This window comes from Orcinus orca, chromosome 1 (assembly GCF_937001465.1).
Source record: "Orcinus orca chromosome 1, mOrcOrc1.1, whole genome shotgun sequence".
Taxonomy (NCBI): Eukaryota; Metazoa; Chordata; class Mammalia; order Artiodactyla; family Delphinidae; genus Orcinus; species Orcinus orca.
In genome coordinates this window covers 116,734,413-116,759,050 of record NC_064559.1, presented here as the reverse complement: position 1 = coordinate 116,759,050, position 24,638 = coordinate 116,734,413, and the positions used below count along the sequence as shown (strand labels likewise).

The window sequence follows — 24,638 nt, the reverse complement described above, 5'->3', positions numbered from 1 at the left end:
AATGGATCTGAGGTGATCTCTTGCAAATCAAAAGTTTTGATCTGCATTTCCCTAATAATTTCCCTAATAATTGGTGGTATTGAGCATCTTTTCATGTGCTTACTGGCCATTTGTATATTTTCTTTAGAGAAATGTTTATTCAAGTCCTTTGCCCATTTTTAATGTGGGTTATTGGTTTTTTTGTTATTGAGTTATAGGCTCAGTGGGATATTCTTGATTCTGAAATGCATTAGTATATTTGGGAAAAAACTATGCAATTATTTTCGCATGTGTAATCTGTCTTAGTTTACTTTATTCCTGCACTACACCAAAGCCTCTGATCAATATTTAAAGTATGATTCCACACAAATAAACTTGATGAACGCCTGACATACTTCAGATGCTGTACAAGATGTGGCGGTGATTTGAATAAGACCCAGTCCTGTCTTTAAGAAATATTTCTCAGAAACTAGTTGAGGTATAAAGCAGGATGAAAATTAGTGCTTTACAAGAGGTTCAAATTGGTTAAAATGTTAATATTATGCCATGTATATTTTACTGCAATAAAAAAAAGCTTCAAGCAAACTGCTAATGAAACGAAGTGCAATGATTAGTTCTAACTGAAGATGGGCACTAAGGATGGTTAGGATTTCCATTAACCCTAATGAACTGGGGGTAGGGGAGACAGGTACAACTTCCCCAGGAATAACGTGGGCAAGAGGCAGCTACATGCAGGGTGTTCCGGGAGCAGCAGAAGTTACAAGGGGCGTGCCAGTGATAAAATGGGCAATGACAATGAAAAGGCAGAAGATATCCTGACAGGGGAGGAGGGGACCTTCATTCACCAGATCACAGGCAAAGGGGAACCACAAAGAGTGTTGGGGAGGGAGAGACACAGCAGCGTGAGGGTTTCAAGGTAAGTAAAGAGGCCACTGTACCTGCTCAGGCTTAAGGTGAGAAGGGCAGGTGCAGGGCAAGGCCAGGGCGGAGGGATGGAAAAAGGGGAGCAGGATAGGGAGAGACACTCCACAGCACTCATGAATACAGAGAAGAGAGAGGGTGTGACGGGGGTGGTGTACCAGAAAGCCCAGCTGGGAGAGCAGAGTGCATATCAGCCACAGGTACTCTGAGGAGAGCTTGGAATTACCAACACTGTCACTTTTGAAGAAAACTCCCAGGGTTCCACTAAGCTCCTCTCAAATTCTGTAAAAGTCAGACATAAAGCTTGTTTTTTGTTTGTTTTTCCTTTTTTTCTTGGCTGTCAAGACCTGTCAATCATGAAACCTGGGATCTCCTGGAGCAATGCGTTTGTATTTCTAGCTCTTGGTCTCTCCTCAGAGGGCTCATCTCCTGCTTCCACATGCCACACCGGGTCACCACCCATACCCACCGGCCACGTGGAGCTTTGGCAGAAGGGAAGAGACACCAAGTTCTCCTTCATTTGTTTCTGGCTAGTACAGCTTTGCACTGATCATGAATGGCTGGTCTATGGCTTTCTGTAGAATTCCTGAAGTTTCATAGCTGCCATCATGACTCCTAACTAATCACCGGCCCATCTGTCCACTATGTTTTCATTCAGCAGTTTAGTACAACACAAATTGTTAGCCTTCAATTTTGTTTTTCGTTAAAGACAAATAAGCCATAATATTTTGGTCTCTCTTCGCCGTTCCTATTTCCTACATCGTAGTTAATTTCAACCCCTCATTTCCAAATTTTCCACCTTTATCTGTAGACCCTCATCAAGTACAAAACTTCATTATTCAAAAGGCTGGCACTAGTAAGAGCAGAACAGAATGGCTGCTTTGCTCCAAATACATATGACAGTTGGAGTAAAACAAACCTCGTTCTTATTTTTTGCAGTAGCATCGCATTCACTGTTCTCAGGCTTCCTTAGGTGCTTCCACCTTCCTCCTTGGTCAAAAGTGATCATAGTCTGGATAGAATTATCTGAATAGGAAAAGGATGATATTAAGCCTGATACACTGGAAGCACCCTATTAAATTCAGTTTATCATTGCATAACTCTCTCCTAACAGAGACTATATAACACCGCTAGAACTCTGGAGTCCCACAAGCTTGTTACATCCAGTGAAATGGCTCAGTGCTGGTGAGTATGATATTTGAAAGAGGCTTCCCACCTGAACAGGATCCAACTGATCCCAGAAATCATCTACACTGATGCTCTTATAAAAAGATACCTTTATCTCCTTACCAGCACTAACAGGCTGACATCTATTCTTCCTCCTTGTTTGCTTGCCTTGGAAGTAAAATCTACAGTGCGAAGGCATTCTAATCGTGACTCAGACAAGGCCATGATACGGGGCTTGTTTTAGTGAATCTCAAGATTTGAATGTATCTGCATAAGTCTCAGTTAATAATTCCTAATTTTGTCTCTCTGCCACTCCATATCCTATCCCTCTTTTACCTTTTCCTTTTTTTTCTTCATGTGTCTTCCCCATTCTCTATTCTTAATGATACAAACTGTTGCAGGTTTAAATTCAAAGATATTATGCTTTGAGTTTCTCAAGGAGAATCAAAAAAGAAAGCAAATAAGGTAAATTTCATTTATTCAATAGATGTTTTATTGTCTGTCCACTATGTGAAAATTGCTGTAAGGCTTTGGGAATATATCAATGAACAAATCAGGAAAAAAAACTTTGTGAAATATATATTCTAGTAGGGTGAGGCAGACAAACACTAGACATTGTACATAGGTAAATTAGATAGTATGTTAGAAAATAAGTGCTGTGGAAAAGACTTGCACAGCTAGAGGGGGACTGAGAGTGTACGTGTGTAGGGGCTGGCAGACTGACATTTAAAATAGGATAGTCAGGGCAGGTCTCATCAGAAAGTAACACAACCAAAGGCTGGGAGGAGGAAAGCGTCAGCCTTGCAGAAATCTGGGGAAAGAGAGAGAGCAGTCAGTGCAAATCTCTCAGCCACGAGTGTGTGATTCTGGTGTGTTTAAGGACTGGCAAAGGGCTGGAGTGACTACAGGAGAGTGAGCAAAGCAGAGAGGAGCTAGAAGTGAGGTCAGGGAGGAACTAGGGTGTCAGTATCACTTGGACTTTGCAGGGTCTTCACAAAGTGAAAACAAACATCCCCCACCTCCTTCCAAAAAGTGAATACATAAATAAATAAAACCTAAACAAATCTTTGTAGAGTAATGTGTTTACTTGTGCAACTGGGCCACAGTAAAGGGAAGGTCTGAGAACCAGTGAAGAGAACGCCAAGAGGAATCTCGGCTGGCTATCACTCCGCCCTCCACAAGGCGAAAAGCATAAGTGGTCTAAACTCCTTGCTGTAGGCCTGAACCTCCCAACACAGAAGACTTATTTTATAAACAATGTAGAACCCCCCAAATCTTTCTTTCTGCCTGCTGCTGTTTTGCTCTTTCTTAGTTCTATTTACCATAACTTATTTAAAATAGAGAGCCAGAATTTACATGGATAGCCCTGTTGACTAGGCAAGCAACATTACTGGGGAGGATAGGATCCTCAGTTTCCCCAAAAGCCTCCACTCCCAACATGTTCAGCTGAAGGAGAGCTGTGCCGAGACCCACCTTCTGAGAGCACACTTGTCATGTAGACCCCACGGAGGGAGGTCACGTTGGTAAAGTCTGTCTCGCCACCTGTGGTTGTGTAGAGGTGTCGGTCCAAGGACTTGGAATAGACAATGCCTCGATCGTCCGAGGTAAATATAGTGCCAAATCCGGTATCTGGAATAGGCAAACAAACAAAAACACTAAGTCTTGGGAGGGAACAGAGAGAAAACAATAGTCTAGTCATACACATGACACATGACTGACTGACTGCACACATCAGCCAACTCTCTCCCTTCATGATGTACACGCAGACCTGAGAGTCAATCAAGGTTTGATACTCAAGATCTTCATGGCCATCTTTAATTCTAGTACCCAGCTTAGTGCCTGAAATATAGCAGATGCTGAATTTGTTGAATAAATTAATCAGATGTGACAGAAAAGCTCTTCTCAGTTATACTCTGGTGGCAGAGGCACTGTATTTAGCTTCATATCTTACACATCTTTTAAAATCTTTACACTCTAAAATAATGCTTCTCAAACTGTGGTGAAGGATCAATTTTAAGATTTCAATTATGTCACAAACTGATGCTTTTGTAAATATAACAAAAATTTATCACTAGAAAAATGAAATACAAAAGAAAGAAAAAAACATAATCCTTAAAATTTTTTTTTATTATTAGAGTCAACAGATACAAAATTTCTTTGTCAAAGGGCTGTAAGAGTTTCTAAATGCTCGCTCTTGCTTTCCATACATATTTGGTAATAAAGAATTTGCAAATCAGTACCAGTCCTCCGACCATTCTTTCAGCAGCACTGCTCTAGAACACCTGGACATACTATACAAACCGCCTTAGAGGGTCAAAGCAAGTGGCCTTTTTAACAGAGGCTACATATCATCTCTAAGACAGAGTATTCAGTAGGCCAGTAATAAATTCCTAGGGGTAAAAGGAAAAATTGACACGTAAGAAGGAAAGCTACTAAAATAGGGTTCAGAGCTTAAATCTCTGTGCTTCAAGGGTGAGCCACTGCACAGCTCTTACCTCCAGGTTCGTCTACATGCATGAACACCATGTCATCATTAGCTGCTAGAATAGAATAGAATTGTTCCTGCCCCACAGAGGGGAGCTGGGCCATGCTCCATGTGTCCCCTTGATCTGTTGACACATGAATCCTTCTTGTTGTATCCTGGAACAAATGCCAATATTTATCTTTTAAATTCTCTACCAAGATGCCATGTGCAGTGACACGAAGAGATACATTATTAATTATATGTATCATTATCCATTTCCTCACTGGGTACAACTGTTAAAAATGAAAGGTCCTAGTACCAATTACCAAAGCTATTTCTAACCTCTTGCAAGATCCAGGCACTGGAACAATCCGTCCTACTGTAAGTAAGGTTATCCTGGTTTCTTTCCTCTTTGGCTTCTTCATTCTGGTGTGGCCCCCTAAGATATTAACCCCCCAACTTCTGACACGCCAATTTCCTTCAATAGAGATTAGGGTTTGTCGGGACCATCATTAGTTTGGCTCTATAGCCATTCGCATATGCTTGCTCAGATAATTTTTTTATTTTTTAATTGATTAATTAATTAATTAATTTTTGGCTGCATTGGGTCCTCGTTGCTGCACGCGGGCTTTCTTTAGTTACGGTCAGCGGGGGCTACTCTTCGTTGTGGTGCGCAGGCTTCTCACTGCAGCGGCTTCTCTTGTTGTGGAGCACGGGCTCTAGGTGCGTGGACTTCAGTAGTTGTGGCACGCCGGCTCAGTAGTTGTGGCTCGCGGGCTCTAGAGCGCAGGCTCAGTAGTTGTGGCTCACGGGCTTAGTTGCTCTGTGGCATGTGGGATCTTCCTGGACAAGGGCTCGAACCCGTGTCCCCTGCATTGGCAGGCGGATTCTTAACCACTGCACCAGCAGGGAAGCCCTCAGATAATTCTTAAAATGATGACTGCTGCATAGAAGTTTGGTCCCTTTGAGACAGTCCTGGCATAATCCAAAGAATTAGATAATTAAGGGTCTAGAAAATGGAGATGAAACGCAGGCTTGGGAGATCATGAGGGAAGTCAAAATGTGACATGTCTCCTCTTTTTTTTTTTTTTTAACATCTTTATTGGAGTATAATTGCTTTACAATGGTGTGTTCGTTTCTGCTGTATAACAAAGTGAATCAGCTATACATGACATGTCTCCTCTTTAAGGAAGGCTCTCCGAACAGCCATGATGGAGGGAACATGCCAGCCTGGGAAGAGGCCAAGGAGAGTCAGAAATTAATATAATGAAGCTGATCAGGGAGTATTTAGCTGTTAAAAGGAGTCTGTTGAGGAGGCAATTAACACATACTGTCTGATAAATAGTTTAAAATAGCTTCTAGACACAGTTTAGCCAGGGCACAAGAATTAGTCCCAGAGCCTCCTTATGTTAAATACTCTTCAGTGACAAGTACATTTAACTTATTTTTCTAACTCACATCTTAGATGTTTACTGTGAATCTTACTGTCACTGTTATAGGTAGAAACTAGAGTTCAAAAGCACACAGCAGAATTTTAATTTTGTAACAGTACAGTGTATAGGCGACTACCTCTGGAATTAGACAGTCTGGTTTCCACCAGGGTTCCACCTCTGGGTGACCCTAGACAAGTTACTCAATTTCCTCAAATAAAAACCGAGATAACAGTATGAACTTATAGGGTTGTGGGGAGGATTATTATGAAAGTGCTCCAGGGCGTGATCTGTAGTTACTATGTCTACTTCCCCATCTCCAGTTCTCTCTGAACCCACTCCAATCAGCCTTTTAACTTCAGTACTCCAAGGAAACTGCTTTCATCGAGGTCACCAACAACCTATACTTTTCCAACTCCAGTGGATAATTCTTAGAACTCATCTAACTACACATTTCAGCTGAGTTTAACACAGCTGACCACTTCTTCCTCCTTGAAACATTTCTTTCACTTGGCTTTCATGACATCACCTGTCTTATTTCCCGCACCTCACTGGTCCCTCCCTCGAAGTCCTCTTTGCTGACTTGAACAGTCTCTTTCCAACGTTTCCCTGCTGGGGTGATTCAGGGCACCAGGTGCTCAGCCCTCCCACCTCTTCTTGACTGACTCATTCCTCCACAAGATACCATCTAGTCACATGGCCAGATGAGATTATACCATATGATTACACCATATAATTTTGGAAGATTCATATACCCAAGTGTTTACTTGACATTTCCACCTAGATACCTAATAGGCATCTCGCATCCAAAGCTGAATTCTTGATTTTCTTCCCACACACTTGCTTCTCCTGCAGTCTTTGCTGTCTCAGTAAATGGCACCACCATTCACCCAGTTGCTCAAGCCAAACACTCTAAAGTTATCCTTGGTTCATCTTATTCTCTCACAATCCGCATCTAATCCATCGGCAAACACTATTGGCGATACATTTAAAAATATATCCACAATCTTACCATGTCTCCCCTCAGCCACTGTTAACAGCCTGGTCCAACGTACCATCTCTCTCACTGCTGCTCCTGCTGCTTCCATTCCTGCCCCATGAGGCTATTCTACGCACACCTATTCTGTCAGAAGAGACGGCCAGTTACGCCATTCCCCTGCTTGCAACCTTTTCACAGCTTCGCAACACGTGAAGAATGGAAGCCAAGGTCTTAATCACAACCTACAGAGGCCCTGTGCGATCTGGACACTGGCTGCCCATCTCTGGACCACCCTTCCCTACGCTCCAGCCATGCTGCTCTTCTCACTTTTCTTCAGTTCCAAGTGTACTCCAGTCTGAGGGTCTTTGCACTCACTGCTTCCTCAGCCTAGATGTCCATGCGGCTGTGCTCTCACTTCAGTCAGGTCTCAGAGAGCCCATCCAAACCACCCTATCTAAAACAGTGCTGCTCCGGGACTTCCCTGGTGGTCCAGTGGTTAAGAATCCACCTTCCAATGCAGGGGATGCGGGTTTGATCCCTGGTCGGGGAACTAAGATCCCACAGGCCGCGGGTCAACTAAGCCTGTGCGCCGCAACTACCGAGCCCGTGTGCTGCAAACTACAGAGCCCACATGCACTAGAGCCCGCACGCCACAACTAGAGAGAAGCCTGTGCACCACAGTGTAGATCCCATGCAACGAAATAAATACATAAACAAACAAACAAATAAATAAATAAAACAGAGCTGCTCCAATTCCCGCCTCTTTCTATGTATTCACTCTGCTTTAGGTTTCTTCACAGCTTTAATCATTACCTGATATTATATCATATTGATCAGTTTAGTATCTATCTCCCTACTTGAATAGAAACTCTGAGAGCAGGACATTTATCTGTTTTGTTCACTGCTATATTCCCAGAACCTATATACCTAGTATATAGCAGGTACTCAATTAATGTTACATATTTCCATTATCTTTATTGAATAATAAAGGCAAGTAGATTGCTTTTATCAGAATCCATGTCTGAGTAAAGCCCAAACACTGGGTCTACATATCGCAAAACAGATACCAGAATTCAGTTGGTGACACAGGCCAAAGTACAGAGGATCCCAGAAGAGTCAATCAGCCTCTATAAAAAGAACCACCTCCAAATCTTACGGTGATATTAACTATGCAAAGGGCAAGTAACTCGATCAGTACCTGTAGTAAAAGCTACCTATTTGAGGCATAATTTATTAAATATTGCAAGAGGCAAGAAACTCCATCAGTACATGTAGTAAAAGCTATTTGAGGCATATTTACAGAAACACCAGAACCCACAGAGAAGAGGCAAACACCCACCTTATCAGCCATCACAGAGGCAAAAAGGAAACGTCCCCCAAGACCAAATGAGTAGATTTTCACACCAATGGTTTTGAAGCTTTTTCCCAAGTCTGAAGTTCTCTGTAATTCCAGTGCCCCAAGGTCAGCTTCTTAAACAAGACAAAATATTAATTAAAATTTCACTTACTTGTGAGCCTCTAGTTCAAAACAATTGTTTTAGAATTGTTCTTAGTTTTATAGCAAAAGAATTTTTAATCTTATGCATGTTAATCAGGTAACAATATAAAAGGATAGAGAATTAGACACAGGAAATTCACAGTTGGGTTTTATCTTTATACATGTGAGGTTTTATATTGGACAGAAAGACAGTTTACTTAATTCCAGTACAGTGTTGCATAAAAACACCACAGCATCCTGCTTTACTTTCTTCACAACACAGTTTGCAATTATCTTATTGTATTTTAAGTTGTCTTGTTTGAGTTTCGGTTTTCCTGTTGATCATCCAACATCCCTACTTGAACTGAGGCTCCGTAAGAGCAGGCCTTGGGTGTCTCGTTCTCGCCGTCCTGAGAATGGTGTTTAGCATACTACTGCAGGTGCTCAAATGAATGGATAAACGAAATGAGTCCGCTGAATGAATAAATGAAAGATTACGCTTTCAGCTTCGAAACTGTGCCGCTGATTGGAAAGCCAGCGGCTTCCACCTACACAAACACCATCCGTGCTCTTTGGCAGAAATCACTATGCATTTCAATTTGTTGTTTGTAGCCTCATATTTACTTTATGTAAATACACTGCTAAAATTAAGTATACTGTCTCTGGGTATAGCCTTCATTTTTTATTTGATCGAGGCAGAGTATAGTACTTGGTTGTTTGTACTTTCAAGATTTTAAAAATCACTAACAGCTAGCTATCTTTAGCTATCAAAATAACAAGAGAATGGAAACATCTTTGATGCTTCTACCTCTTACAACCCAGAATATTCTACCATGAATGGACACCAGGACACTCTTTTCTGGGACTAAAATATACTTACTGCAGGAGCCATTCACATAGGTGGTAAAGAAGATGGTGTTTTCTGATCCCCTACAGTGAGGCAAAGACAGAGAAAAGACACGGTTCAAGACTGCTAACAGACTGCATCAACCTTAGTCACTTAGTTCCAAGCAGGTCTAATAAGGGTCACCTATGGGTACCAGCCGAAACAGCCTTCTTGGATGCTGTACACCGATTCTTTCACAGCCTCACATCAAGGTTCCCACAGTCTGGCCCCAGGCGTTTTCCACACGCCACCACTTCTTTATGTGAACTCCTCCAGCCGGTCAAACGGGTCTCCTTACACTCTCCAAACCTGCCTCTTGCATTTGCTCATATCATTTCCTTCTTAAAACACTTTTCTCTCGTGTGACCAAATCTTACCCTCACAACCTTCAGGCTCCAGGTTAAAATCTAACTCTTCCATGAAGTGTTCCCTGTCACTCTAACTGGAAGCCTTCTTTGGTGCAAACTTCTAGAGCAGTGGTTCTCGACCAGGGGCAATTTTGCTCCCAAGGGACATTCTTGGTTGTCACAACTGGGGGAGGGGGATTGTTACAACTGTTTAGTGGGGAAAGGCCAGGGATGCTGCTAAACATCTTGCAATGCTCAGGCTTTCCCCCCCGCAACAAAGAACTGTCCAGTCCAAACATCATTAGTGCTGTGGTTGAGAAACCCTGTGCGAGAGCCCTGTGCTACTCTGTGTCAGCCACTTGGCACTCCTTTGTCTCCTGTTTGGCTATTTTAATTGCATAGTGTTTGTCTTATCTCTCCTACTACACTACTGAGTTCTTCAGGGCAGGTACTAAGTTTTATGCTTTGTTGTTTCCCCTTAGAACCTAGTTCAATGCTTTGCATGAACTAAATAATTTAGTTCTTTCACCTCAAATAGACAACTAGGTCAGAGGTTGAATTATTTAAATTCTAACTTGGAAAGGGAGTTTCCAGGGAACTAGATTCAGACCTTGATAGTACTTATAGATTAGCACCAGCAAAAGGTGCTGGGTCTCAGACACAGAGGACAAACTAGTGGTTACCAACGGGGAGAGAGAGGAGGGGAGGGGCAAGATAGGGGTGGGAGATTAAGAGGCACAAACTACTATGTATGAAATAAATAAGCTACAAGGATATGTTGTACAGCACAGAGAATACAGCCAATGTTTTTTACCTATAAATGGAATATAATCTATAAAAATTTTGAATCACTATGTTATACACCTGAAACTAATATAATATTGTAAATCAACTGTAACTCAATTAAAAAAGGGTGCTGGGTCTGAGCATGTTCTTTCAGAACTTTAGATTGTAACTTCCTAGAAACCAAAGATCTAAAAGGTGAGTAAATAGTTACCAGCAGCCCAGATCTTATATTTAGACACCATGAAGAGAAACAAGTTACAAAAGTAAAAAATCTTGTATAGGATACAAAATAAAATACCACTTTAAAATAACTTTTTAGTTTTAAAGATGAGTTTTCTATTTATTTCTTTATCTTTACTGAGGTATAACTGACAAATAAAATTGTAAGATATTTAAAGCATACACTGTGCTGATTTGATATACAGATGTAAAGGTGAGTTTTAATGATCAAAATTATTATAGTCTTATTTGAACACACCTTACGTATTTTAGGTCTATCAGGAGCGAAATAATTTGTTAACTTTGTTAGTTTAAAAATTCCTTCCTGATAAGACCATATAAGATATAAACACAATTAATTAAAATACATAAAATTAAAGCAGATGTGACACGTGTACCACAGTGGTGCTGTAAAAACCTAATTTAACCAGCATTTTCTAAAAAAGGACACTTTACTTAAGCACCATTTTTAATAGTTTATTTTGGTAGACATACTTGGCAATGTCTGTATTACACATTTCCCTATCTCCCTAAGTAGAGGACATTAAATAGTGAACTCTTCCTTGGGATTACGGACCATCGTCGTCAACGTCAACCGTATGAAACGGTAACAGTGTTCCTATTGGAAGTTACTGAGGCCTGTGTGCTCTCTTGACACAGCACTAAATCCTTTCATCCCGTTGCGTTCTCTGTCTGCCTACTCTGAGAGTTCTCCTGCCTCCATGTGGCTCCCAGGCAGTGGACTCTCAGGCTGGCCTGTGCTTGCTGTTCACACTCAACATGCCCCACCTCTGGCAGCAACCTGCTATCAACTGGGAAACCAGATCAACAAACTTGCTGAAATTAGTCAAAGAGAAAGAAGAAGGAGGCTCTAAACAAGGGTCTGAGCCTAATCAGAGTTTTGGAGGTATGAAGGCTCATAATTCTTGCTCAACCGTCCCCCCAATTCCCCAAACAAATCTCCTTTCACAGAAGGAACAAACTAAAGCCCAGAGAGGTTAAGCCTCGACTAGCAGCCGATCCAGGTTAGAACAAAGGTGACATGACTCCCATGTAGGAGCCTCCTCCCTCCCTCCATCGTCTGTAAGCCGGGGTTGGGGAGGGGCACTGAGAGAAGTCAATGGATTTTGGTGCACGGACAGTGTGACTCTGGCAGTCGGGAAGCTCTTTGAGCTTTCTTCCTGATGCCTCACTACATTCCACATAACTGAAATGGATCGCTAGAGGAGATCTCTGTGTGCAGAGAAGTATGTAAGTCCCCAAATCAACGCTGTACTTCATGCTCTTGCAACTGATGTCACCATTTACATAAAATCAACTGTTTGCAGGCAGCAGCTACTCAGTAATGCGCCTTGTTTTATACTTTACATTCTAAAACTTAGTGAGACTAAGTCTTCTTTCCCAGAAGAATCAGAAGCTCCTCCAGGTCAAGGTCTGCGGCATACCCCTCTCTCGCATCCCTTACGGCACCCTGAAGAGTACCCGGCACATAGTAAGTGCTCAATATTTATTCCTGTGACTTCTGGCAGCACCATCAGGAAAGGTTTAGGGCCCTGCACAGATGGAATGTTCTGTTACTCACCATTTGGCCAAACATACTGCTTTGTGGATTTCTTCCCATTTTCCCCCAAAATTCTTGGACACCCACAGGCCATTCTGAAAGATTATAAATGACTTATCAAAATTCCAGCTTTATCCTGTGCAGCTGCTTGTATGACCTTTAATAACTCATATCCAATCATTCAGGACAGTAAAAACACACACTGAAATTCCATCCAAGCTTCCTGAGCTCCACAGACACACACACGGTTTATGGGGGCCCTTTGGGGTCTTGCAAGTTCAGAATAACAAATGCTTATGAAGTGCCTACTGTGTGCCAGGCACCATACCAGACGTTGCACTGGGGATACAAAGATGAATACGACACACTCCCTGTTCTCAAGGAGCTCACAGTTTAACAAGGGGTGCACATAAGGAAGTTCAATACATGTGGTAAGTGTTACGGAAATATGGTCTCTGGGGTAAGAGCAGGGAAAGGAGGGACACTGCATCAGAGATGGTTTGTGAAGAAGATAGCTGAGTCTTAAATGATGAGCAGTGTAACCAAAAGAAGGCAAATGGGAGATGAGATATCACTGCACAAAGACAGACTAGTACAAGCAAAGGCAGAGAGGTGATGAAACATCTCAGTGTATGCAGGGAGCTAAAGCCTTCAGACACAGGTGGAGCACACATTCCAAGGTGAAGACAGGAGGAGCCAGTGCTGGGTTGGGGGTGCACTCCTTCTATGCCATGCTGAGGAATCTGGTCTTTCTTTTATATGAGGTACTTGAAGTAGGTGAATGACACAACTAGTTTTACTTTTTTAAGAGGAATACTTGGACGACAGTGGGAAAGATGGATTTCAGAGGGTTCAGACTAGAAGCAGGAAAAGCAGTGACTAATTGCCACATTAGTTCATTAAGAGTTAGTGAGCCCTGACACCACGGCTGGGAGGAGGCGGCTCAGGAAGAATTTAGATGCTGGAGTCCGTAGAACTGGACGGCTTTTCCTGTAGGGCCGGACGGAGTGTGTGTGTGTGTGTGTGTGTGTGTGTGTGTGTGTGTGTGTGTGTGTGTGTGTGTGTGTGTGTGTGTGTGTGTGTGTGTGTGTGTGTGTGTGTGTGTGTGAGAGAGAGAGCGAGCGAGCGCGAGCGTGTGTGTGAGAGAGAGAGAGAGAGAGAGCGAGCGAGCGCGAGCTGAACACTCTGGGATTCTGGGCGAGGGGAAAGCAGCACTGTGGAATCTTAGGCAGCATAAGGATGAAGGGAAGAACATGTCTGAGACACAGCAAGGAAGACGTCAGCTTTAGATTGAGTTTGAGGGACCTGTGGGACATCTAGCTAGAGATACCCAGGGGACAGCAAGATAGGCATTTGCAGCCCTAGGAAGAAGCCAGGACCAGAGACAGGGATTTGAGACTCTTACGCATTACAGTGGTAGTAAAATGTAAGAGTGGAAGAGACTGTTCAGAGTAAAATGAGCAGGGATTTAAGGGGAGGTTGAAAGGAGTTTAAAAAAGAGACCAAGAAGCAACCATTAGAAGGTAGGAGAAAAACAAAGGGAATGATGTCACAGAAGCCAAGCAAGTGGAAGGATGGGTCAATACTTTCAAGTGCAGCAGAGACTGACAATTTCAGTTACATTGGCAACACGAGCCTAGTGGGCCCAGATTCAGTGGAGGTGGGACAGAGGTGTCCCAGTACAGCTGAAATTAAATGGTGCAGATCTAGGCAGAATTACCTTCAGTCCTCCTCCACTCTCACCCACCATTCTTCTTTCTTTAACTTTTCCTCCTCTAGTAATGTTCACCTCCCAGCATTTCTAATCTACCTAATTCTACTCAGAAACAGGAAAGGGTCTGGTATCACCTATTTGCACTTTAGCACAAATTGGCCCATCTTCTCTACCCTGGTTACTTGTACTTCAGACTTACCCTTAATGGGAAGCAATTTCAGGTATAAAGGCAGACTGTGCCTGCCTCTTCCTGAGGATAGCCTGGTTTGATAAGCGTAAGATACTTGATAATTGTGATGGGGTGGCCAAAGGCAGATCAATGGTTCTGTCCATTCCTATAGGGGTCTCTCTGTTCCCTTGAAGGGCCTTCAGCTCAAGCTGCTGAAAGCCAGTTCCCAGGAATTGCTGCTTTAAGATCTAAAGCCTACCCAGAAGGCGAGTTTCCTTCCTCTGGCCTCCTTTGGCTAAGCTTAACTCTGACCTTCCCTGAGTCCTCCAGCCTCACCTCAACTCAAAGATCTGCCCAAAGAAGGCCCAGAACCCAGACTTCTCTTCCAAGTGCCCTTCTCCTCCTCTCCATGCCATCCGTTTGTTCAGCCCAACTTGTCTATATTTGATAATCCTATTTCTGTCCCCACAATGGTCATTACGGCAACAGCTCTCAAATTTTAGTGTGCAGGCTCAGCTGGGGAGCTTGTTAAAAACACGAGCAACCTCGCAACCAGAAGTCACCAACATACTATATATGGATCGGGGCCCAGGAGTTTGTATCTTAAACCAGCCTCCCAAGGGTTTCTATCTGATGTTGCTGGTCATTAGACCACACTCTAAGCAATAAGATGAGAGACAGCCACATAAATATAGAGGGCAATTACGACTATCATAGTCTAGCAACTCAGCCACTCTGGGCCCTTAACATTCATGATACAGGAGACTGATCCTCCAGGAAAGGAAAAGCTGAGCTGCTCCTCAGGGAACTTTCAGAAGAGAGGCAGGAGGGACAGGGAGGGACACTGGTTTCTGGGGAGAGTATAGGAATGTGGTAGCGGGCACAGGGGTTTAAGACTCTGGGTATCTAATACATGGGTGTCAAAGACAGAAATCAACAGGCTTTTATACCAAGGACCTAAACAAAAAAATTATAAAGATGTGGTTTGGCCATAGGAAAGGAACAATAACATCATTAGGAGTTTGACAATTTATGCTTGTCCCCTGTAGAACAAGAAGGATTACATTAAACTGTTTTCTAGTTCATTACTCCAACAGCACATATCTGTTTAATTTTTAAAAATTGTAATGACAACTAGACATCATACTTATCTGGAATAGATAGCACATGAAAACTGTGCCCTTTACCATATAGGAAAAAATGCAAAAAATACATACTTCATACCGTAAGAAGTCACTACAGTCCAACATAAAAAGCATTACCTACAGGGTCGTTTTAAGACAGTATATTTTGAGACTATAAAAGTGCAAAAGGCAAGACAAGCTCTTCACCTAACTTACTTCAGTGCTGAGAGCTAAAAGATGATCAGAATTCTGAGGACTATACATCATCTGAGTCAGAGGATGAAAAGGGAGATTGGTCTGAACAAAGTTCTTTGCAAAATCGGATGATCTGAAGATTCTTCCTCCGTGACTTCCTCCCGACACTTCTGCTGTTAAAATCACCTGATTAGGGAGAAGGAAGTTCAGCATCAGGGTATAATACTATGAAACTACAGGAAGTTCTTGAACCATTTTCACCAGACATTTGTTAAGAAAATTTTAGTTCCAAAAGTAAGAAGAGTTAAAAAAACAGATTAATTGGTACACTCTACTCCTCAAGTATTAGTCTTATCAAAAAATACTGTCCTGAATTGAGCCAGTATATTATATCTATGAAGTTGAGCCTGGTCAGTTTGAGATTAGCCAGTTTCCCCAAAGACTAAAATGTTGCCTTAAGATGTATACCTTACAATGCTAAATAACCACCACATAATTATGAAGAGTTTTGGTGCCTCTTGGACAGGGTCCAAAAAAAGAATCTGTGTGCTAAATTCCATTGTTTTGTGATCAGTATTAAATCATGTTTAATTTTTAAAACACAGTAATAGTAAACTAAATATATTGCTGTGTACCACTGGATCATTCAAATATCAACATCTGACAGCCCTGTATATGGTATCATGCACAGCTTTGTATATGTATGAATGAGTCTCACCTTCCCAGAGTTCTCAGGACCAATAGCCATGCCAAATTCAGTCCGAATGAAGGTGTTATTGATGAGATTTGTAATATCCTTAAAGTTCTTTCCATAGTCCTCACTGAGAGGAAGAAAAAAAAGACAAATTTAGAATGCAGAGGTCACGGACACTGTTGGGTTCCCACCCAGCTTCCATCACTCTCGCCGACTTTACTGAAGCACTCACCCTCCTCAAGAGGTCACAGCTTCAGGGAAGTTGATTCTACCCGTACCTCCAGTGGTGGGCCTGATTAGTGGAAAGAAGTTCCAACCCCTCATGGGTGATGGGGTCAGGAGTGAGGGGGTGATCCAGGCTGAGCCAGTAAGGCAAAAGGGGGGAATTGGGGTCTATTAGGAAACACATTTAAGACAACCACCTAATGAAATGATCTGTCTTCCTTTAGATCAGTGCTTCTTAACCAGGGTATTTTTGCCCCATCCCCCAACCCCACCAAGTAAACATTTGGTAACGTCTGGAGACATTTTTCATTATCATAACTCAGGGTTGAGGTGCTACTGGCATCTAGTAAGTAGAGGCCAGGGGTGTTGCTAAACATCTTACAATGCACAGGAGTCCCAGAAACAAAGAATTATCTGGCCCCAAATGTCAACAGCACAAGGTTGAGAAACCCCCATGTTGTAGTATGTGAATGCAAAACAAAAAAGTGCTATAAGCATTCTGATACAATGAGAACACAACTTGAAGATGAAGCCAACATAAGTGGACAGTACTGTTGAGGCAATTCTGGAATTCCAGAGAAGCAGAACCTATGACCCTGGACTGAATTGACCCTGAAACCCATCCTTCCTCTGTATTTAGTTATGAGCCATGAATTCCCTTATTATTTAAGCTAGCTTGAGTTGGGATCTCTGGTAAATGTAGCCAAAGGCTTTCTAACTAATCTACCAATGCACAGTACTCACAATAAAGCTGTAAGTTAAGTCCCCCACCAAAGTTACCATCCCTAAGCACAAGTCTCTTAATGCATGCAGCACTCAGTTAGGGAAGACAAAGAAACTTAATCTCAACTCTTGGGTTGGTAAAGCTTTTCCCAAAAGTTCATTCCAACAATATCTTTGAGAGGTATTAAATTCCATGTTTAGATTTCAAAAAATAAAAGAAAACAAAGTCAGTAGCTGTTTAATTTTGACAGGTTTAATACTATACACAGTTCTGTTATGATATATAATGCTAAAATCTTAATATTCATTAAGTTTCAATGTCCACGAGTGATGACCACTATGTACTGCAAGTTAGTTGCCCAGTGATAAACACAGTGTACAGTGGTCTTCAATGATAGTATATATGACTTAAAAGATGGTACAATTTTGGTAGCAGCCTCAACAAAGAAAGAATCACAGACCCACAGAACATGAGAGATACAAGGGACTGAAGAGAACACCTTGTCCAAATCCCTCATTTCACACATGAGGAGGTTCAAGGGGAAGCAATTCATCAAAAGTCAACCAGTTAATTAAGGGCAAAATTGAAACTACAGTCCAGTTCTCTTAACTCTCAGCCCCGAACTTGAGACAACTTTTAATTATGTGTTAGGAATTCTTCCTTTGCAACCTGTGGTCTTTCTCTTCCTTGCCAGGGATTGTGGCCTGGCAGGAAAGATCAGCTTATAGGAAGGTGCAGAGACACAGGAGGGAAGAATCTCTCAGTGTCTGTACAGGTCCCCGACAGAATGCTAAAGCAAACTACATGGGACTTTAAGTTGTCTTCCCATCTCTCAGAACATACACAGAGAAGAGTCCTAGTTAAATAAAACAGGGATTAGGTACCACCCAACTGATTCCCGTATTACTCTTTCTTGGCTCTAGAGTACAAGAGTTCTTATCTTCCCAACAGCAGGCCAGGAGATATGCATAGGGACTTCCCTGGTGGCGCAGTGGTTAAGAATCCACCTGCCAGTGCAGGGGACATGGGTTCGAGCCCTGGTCCAGGAAGATCCCACATGCCGCGGAGCAACTAAGCCCGTGCGCCACAACTACTGAGCCTGTGCTCTAGAGCCCGCGAGCCACAGTTACTGAGCCTGCGCTCTAGAGCCCGCAAGCCACAACTACTGAAGCCTGCACGCCTAGAGCCCGTGCTCTGCAACAAGAGAAGCCACCGCAATAAGAAGCCCGCGCATCACAACGAAGAGTAGCCCCCGCTCACCGCAACTAGAGAAAGCCCACGTGCAGCAATGAAGACCCAACGCAGCCAAAAATAAATAAATACATTTACTAAAAAAAAAAAGAGATATGCATAAACATATCCTAGTTCTACAGTGCCTGTATCATCAATAGCTCAGACAACGTCTTAAGTGGTCTGCAGTGGCTCGATTATCACCCGCTTACACGTTGCCGCTCCTTCACGACATCCCGGGGACCCTCCACAACCCTGCTGACAAGTCTGCTTGCTTTTCAAGAACTTGGCACAACAAACACATCCCTGCCCTTCAGAAAAAGGAAGCGACATGAGCGAAACAAAAATCATCTGCTGCAACACTCTGACACTTTAGCCAGTTAAACAAACGGAGCACAGTGGACTAGTTTCAACCTGGTAGGATTTAAAGTAGGGTTTTGTGGAGGCCACGTTGGGCTCAGGGATATATTTTAATATAGCACTTTATTTTAAAGTAGCTTTATTTTTTATCAGCATTATATCAGCATACATGATATATCAGGAAGAGGAAATCAATGAAACACCCTGAAAAATAAATCACTTTTCAAATTCCATATGATAATAGAGATATGAACAGTAGTCAAACATTAACAAAGCCCTATAAAACCATCTGTTTTAGAGATAAGTCTTTTTAATAACAATTCTATACCTCAATCCTAATATCTGCTCTTTCTGGTTACTAAAAATAAATGATCACTTTTGCTTAAATCTGTGGTATAAACACGCATAAGAATATGTACATTTATAACAAAAAATAGTGCTGGAATACAAATATTTTTGGAATAGAGCCTAATACCCCCAAAGAACATGAAAAATCTAGACATTTAAATAAATGGGGAAAAAAAGGTAATCACCACATGGAGTCCTGGTAAGATATAGCATCAAAATTCCTAGTAAGTAGAGAATGGACTTGAGGACACGGGGAGGGGGAGGTGTAAGCTGGGACGACGTGAGAGAGTGGCACGGACGTATATACACTACCAAATATAAAATAGATAGCTAGTGGGAAGCAGCTGCATAGCAGAGGGAGATCAGCTCGGTGCTCTGTAACCACCTAGAGGGGCGGGATAGGGAGGGTGGGAGGGAGACGCAAGAGGGAGGAGATATGGAGATATATGTATACATATAGCTGATTCACTTTGTTATACAGCAGAAACTAACACACCATTGTAAAGCAATTCTACTCCAAAAAAGATGTTAAAGAAAAAAAATGTGTTGAATGGATAAACCAATGAATAAATGAACGGATGCAAAAAAAAATTCCTAGTAAGATGAAAGACTCAGGAGGGCATTTTTCCAGAAGATTCACATGCTGACTGACACTCAACCCAAATGTCAATGGCCAAGGATTACACCCTTGTTTTTGAGCACTTTTCATTTACAATAGAGAGGAACTTGTGACACCGGGCATCTGACCTGCAGACATTTAACGAGAAGTAACAGTAAAAGAATCCTGGGGCTTCCCTGGTGGCGCAGTGGTTGAGAGTCTGCCTGCCGATGCAGGGGACATGGGTTCGTGCCCCCGTCGGGGAAGATTCCCACATGCCGCGGAGCGGCTAGGCCCGTGAGCCATGGCCGCTGAGCCTGCGCGTCTGGAGCCTGTTGCTCTGCAATGGGAGAGGCCACAACAGTGAGGGGCCCACATACCGGAAAAAAAAAAAAAAAAAAAAAAGAATCTTATAATATCTCAGAGAATCTTATATTTTACTTTTCTCAACAATCAAAAAAGCACAAATATCCTCATTTGGTTTGCTTTCAGGACTAACCATTTCTCTACTCCTTTAGTTCATTTTTGCCATGATTAAGTCACTATAAATTATTACATAAAAGCAACAAGGATGACAACTAAAAAAATGATAGTTTTATAGTTTTCACTAATGGGGAAAGCTTATACAGTTAATCTTCATGATTCACGAATTCCATACCTGCAAATCTGCCTACTCACTAAGATTTGTAATCCCATACTCTTGGCACTTTCCTAGTCATTTGCAGACATGCACAGGGCAGAGAAAAAAATTTGAGTCAAAAATGTTCCCACCTGAGGTCCAACAAGGGGCCACTCTGCCTTCTTGTTTCAGCTCTTATACTATGCCTGAGTATCGTCCTCACGGTCTATATAGTACCATGCATTTTGCATTTTTGTGCCTTTTGTTGGTGCTTTGCTGTTTAAATAGCCCCCAAGCATAGTGTTGAAGTGCTGTTTAGTGTTTCTGGAGAAAACACGTGAGTTAGATAAGCTTCTTTCTGGCATGAGTTGGCTGTGAGCTCAATGTTAATGAATCAATAATACACATAAGGTATCTTTAAACAGAAACACACACAAAACAAGATTATGTACTGATCAACTGATGAAAATGAATGTTGTGGTCAGAGGTTTGCAGGAACCTAATTCTGTATTTGCCCCAGGAACAATGGTTCAGTATTCACTAATTCAATATTCACGGAGACTGTAGAACATAACTATCGTGAATAATGACAATTAACTGGATTGAGATTTCCAGTTAAAAGATCAGTAAGGAGAATGTAGGTTATTAAAATGTGCCAAAAGAATCACAGACCTGAGATCACTGCCAGGTAAAATTGGCAGAACTTGAATTTACATTAAACTAAACTCCTAATACTTCAGTCTCTTTTTTTACCCCAACTGTCTGATGCTACCTTATGTGTTTTTATTTAGTATTTCATTGTGTGTTATCCTTATTGGAAAAGGATGCATGTTTTCTATAGCTATTTTGAAAATATAAGAGGGAAAATAAAGAGGGTAAAATATTGTAAGTAAAATCACAAAACTTTTTTTATCAGAAGGAATATGAGTATGTAACTAAGGTCCTTATTTTGCTTTGATAAACAAGACAACCCTAAGAATAGGTATTTTCATGGGAATATTTCTTAAGTGACGAAAACCACCTCGTTTCATGATTTTTATACGCCCTAAGTTTGTAAAAGTGAAGCTGTAGTAAAATGCCATCATCATACATTTCAATAAACTTTTTCTTTAAGAAATAAAAAGCAAGAAAATATATTTTGTAGATGGAATTTATGCTAACCTTGTAACTAAAATATGCAGTCATTGTTAATGATCTACTGCAGTGAAAACTGAACCAAGCATATCATTAAAAATGTTGTCATAGGGGCTTCCCTGGTGGCGCAGTGGTTGAGAATCCGCCTGCCGATGCAGGGAACACGGGTTCGTGCCCCGGTCCGGGAAGATCCCACATGCCGTGGAGCGGCTGGGCCCGTGGGCCATGGCCGCTGAGCCTGCGTGTCCGGAGCCTGTGCTCCGCAACGGGAGAGGCCACAACAGTGAGAGGCCCGCGTACCGCAAAAAAAAAAAAAAAAAAAAAGTTGTCATAACGACATGCCTTGGAGAAGTTGGTTTACTGAACTTTGCTTTAATATCTGTTCTATATCTTTAAGTTATCCTTTTGTGTTTTTTTTGCAGTACGCGGGCCTCTCACTGTTGTGGCCTCTCCCGTTGCGGAGCACAGGCTCCGGACACGCAGGCTCAGCGGCCATGGCCCACGGGCCCAGCCGCTCCACGGCATGTGGGATCTTCCCGGACCGGGGCACGAACCCGTGTTCCCTGCATCGGCAGGCGGATTCTCAACCACTGCGCCACCAGGGAAGCCCAAGTTATCCTTTTTTTAAAACCTCAAGTAACATCCTGAAAAACTTACATTGACTATGGAATAAAATTTAATGTGAAATCTCTGAGATTCCCTTATTAATTTCCAAAATCTGAACAACTCTCAACAGGAAATAGAAATCACAAATAAAATAGCCCAGCAGTTTTCTGGTAATTTGGTACAGAATTTTGCTGTACATAATGCTTACATGTGCTTTACTAAGTAGCTAATCTTACAATGAAAGGTTAGACTCAAGGCGCCATAAAACAAAAAGGTGCAAAACATCTTTTAGTTGCCAAAAATCAAATTATCATCTTAACTGTAGCTAGTTATTTCCTTTTTAACTTCATATTTGCAAGTGAGAGGCAAATGTACTTTATAATCTATTATATGAATTAATATTACTTAACAGAGAATCAAACTTTATACTATTCAAACATGATTCCTTTTAATTCAAGATATTAATATATTATTCAATTCTACCCAAACACTAACGTCTAGGGACTTTATTTCCCAAATCTTTCAACAATCCTCTTTCACAACCTGACGACTGAAGTATGCTCCAACTCTGCACAGCTAACAGAGACAACTTCCTTCTCCTTGTGTGCGCCTCCATGCAGTACTACTCAAGGCAGGTGGCATGTGATCAGCTGCCTTCTATTTGAATCCCAAATGAACCTTTGACTACATAAGATGTAGCAGAGAAAGATAATCCAATAAATAATACAATCATTAAAGCTGTGAAAAACAGAAGAATCTTCAGAGTAGTTTCAACAGGCTTTTATTTTATTCCTCAGTTAGGCAAGTTCAGCATATTCAGGACTCATTTCGATCAAACTGCTCCCTCCCTTTCCCATTTCTGAAGCAACATGTGCCTCTTGGCTGGTGTGTCCAACAACATGAGTCACTTCAGACCAGGCCAGGCCAGGCCAGCCCAACTGGAGAGGCAACAAGGAATATTTACAGTTTCCACCTAAACTCTGGAAGAGTTTTCACTTCACAGCAGGGAGGAAGTAATTAATATTCAAAATGACCTTTGTACAACCAACCAAACAAACAAACAACCCGCTGTGCAAAATGAAGAAAAAGAACCTTAGTAACATGATAGTATACCAGAAACAAATAGGATTACTCTCTGGTAAACTGCATGTTAGTGGTTTCTCACAAGACTAGACAAATATAGGATGGAAAAGGGCTGAGTCAGATGGTGGTAGGTATTTAAACAGTAACACAGTGATACCATTTTGTTTGGTTTGGTTTTGTCTCAAAGTAAGCACAACACTGAAAATCAAAAGAATAGGAAAAGAAGTCGCGAAAACACATTTCACTCCCCACGGGTATGAGGCAGGTCTGTCAGGTCCAGTTCTAGCCACAGGATTAAAGAGCACTATAGAGACTAAAAAGTGAATTCAGAAGGCAAGCAAAAAAATGGCTGAGGCAACAGATTTAGGAGATAATTCAACCAAGAGAAGGAGTTTATAAAGGCTTCAAAACATGTAGAGATCAATCAGAGAGGAGGTTTTCATTTGCTACCAAAACATAAACTGGAAATAGGCATCTTCTGTGACATATATGTGTGATATTGATTACAGCGGCATTAACAATAGTGAAAAAATTAGCTACGACTTAACTGTCCAAGAGAATAATGATTAAATAAATTCTTTCAATCTAACAAAAATGATGGGTTACTAGCAGAGGGAATATGACAAGTATCATGGTACGAGCACTGACCAATCAGAATGGTTATAGTTTGCAACGCCAAGCGTTACTAACACCTGCATGTTGGCGGGGAAGGGGGGTGTGCATCTGTAGAAGCCATGGAGGCACCTGCTGTCAGGCACTTTTTATCAACTGGTTCGGAAGGCTTTCAATTCATTTAAAAAACTCTACCACAGTGCCAGTACATGCTGGCTACATACCATATCTGGCCGTTGGCACGGTAGCAGCTAAGAGCACCAAGTTCTTACTCCGTGCCAGGCACCGCAAAGCGTAACTCGCAGCAGCTCTAAGGTGGCCGCTATTATCACCTTTCCTTTACAGACGTCCAAAAAGACTCAGGGAGGTTAAATGACTTGCCCAAGTTCATTCTGCTCACAAATGACAATGCTGAGATCCAATCCCAGGCCTATATGCCAATAAAATTTGGCAACTTTACACTATACCATGTGGCTTCCTAGACTATCTAGCCATATGGTATAACATTATAGGGGAAAAATCAAGACAATAAACTGTAAATAAGATTACTTGACTTTAGGGTGAATTTTTTCTTTCTTTTAAAATTTCCAAATGTTTTATAATATGGTTTTATTGCTTTTTAAAAAAAATTTATTTATTTTATTTTTGGCTGTGCTGGGTCTTCATTTGTGCGGGCTTCTCGTTGTGGGGGCTTCTCTTGCTGCAGAGCACAGGCTCTAGGTGCACGGGCTTCAGTAGTTGCGGTGCGTGGGCTCAGTAGTTGTGGCACAGGGGCTTAGTTGCTCCGCGGCATGTGGGATCTTCCCGGACCAGGGCTGGAACCTGTGTCCCCTGCATTGGCAGGTGGATTCTCAACCACTGCGCCACCAGGGAAGCCCTGCTTTTTTTTTAATGAAAGGTGCATTGGTAAGAAAAACTGTATCATAAAGAAAGATTTTACAACAGCAAATTTTTTTAAAAAATGTAAAGAGTTATTAAAGTTACAAA

At 41.8% G+C, this 24,638-nt stretch overlaps 1 protein-coding gene across 4 annotated transcripts in view; it reads right to left on the bottom strand.

Annotated features, from left to right (window-relative positions):
• SORT1 (sortilin 1) overlaps positions 1 to 24,638 on the bottom strand; it is a 74,221-nt gene that overhangs the window by 16,963 nt on the left and 32,620 nt on the right. For 2 of the 4 annotated variants that reach the window (XM_033434571.2, XM_033434586.2), the window contains exons 4-11: positions 16,137 to 16,239; positions 15,440 to 15,604; positions 12,238 to 12,311; positions 9,298 to 9,347; positions 8,280 to 8,407; positions 4,563 to 4,707; positions 3,541 to 3,696; positions 1,820 to 1,926 (exon numbers count right to left, since the gene is read on the bottom strand). In XM_033434571.2, coding sequence (XP_033290462.2) covers positions 1,820 to 1,926; positions 3,541 to 3,696; positions 4,563 to 4,707; positions 8,280 to 8,407; positions 9,298 to 9,347; positions 12,238 to 12,311; positions 15,440 to 15,604; positions 16,137 to 16,239 — 928 coding nt within the window. Of the gene's footprint in view, positions 1 to 1,819; positions 1,927 to 3,540; positions 3,697 to 4,562; positions 4,708 to 8,279; positions 8,411 to 9,297; positions 9,348 to 12,237; positions 12,312 to 15,439; positions 15,605 to 16,136; positions 16,240 to 24,638 lie in introns of all 4 variants that reach the window. The other 2 variants (XM_033434564.2, XM_033434577.2) reach the window with 1 other exon arrangement.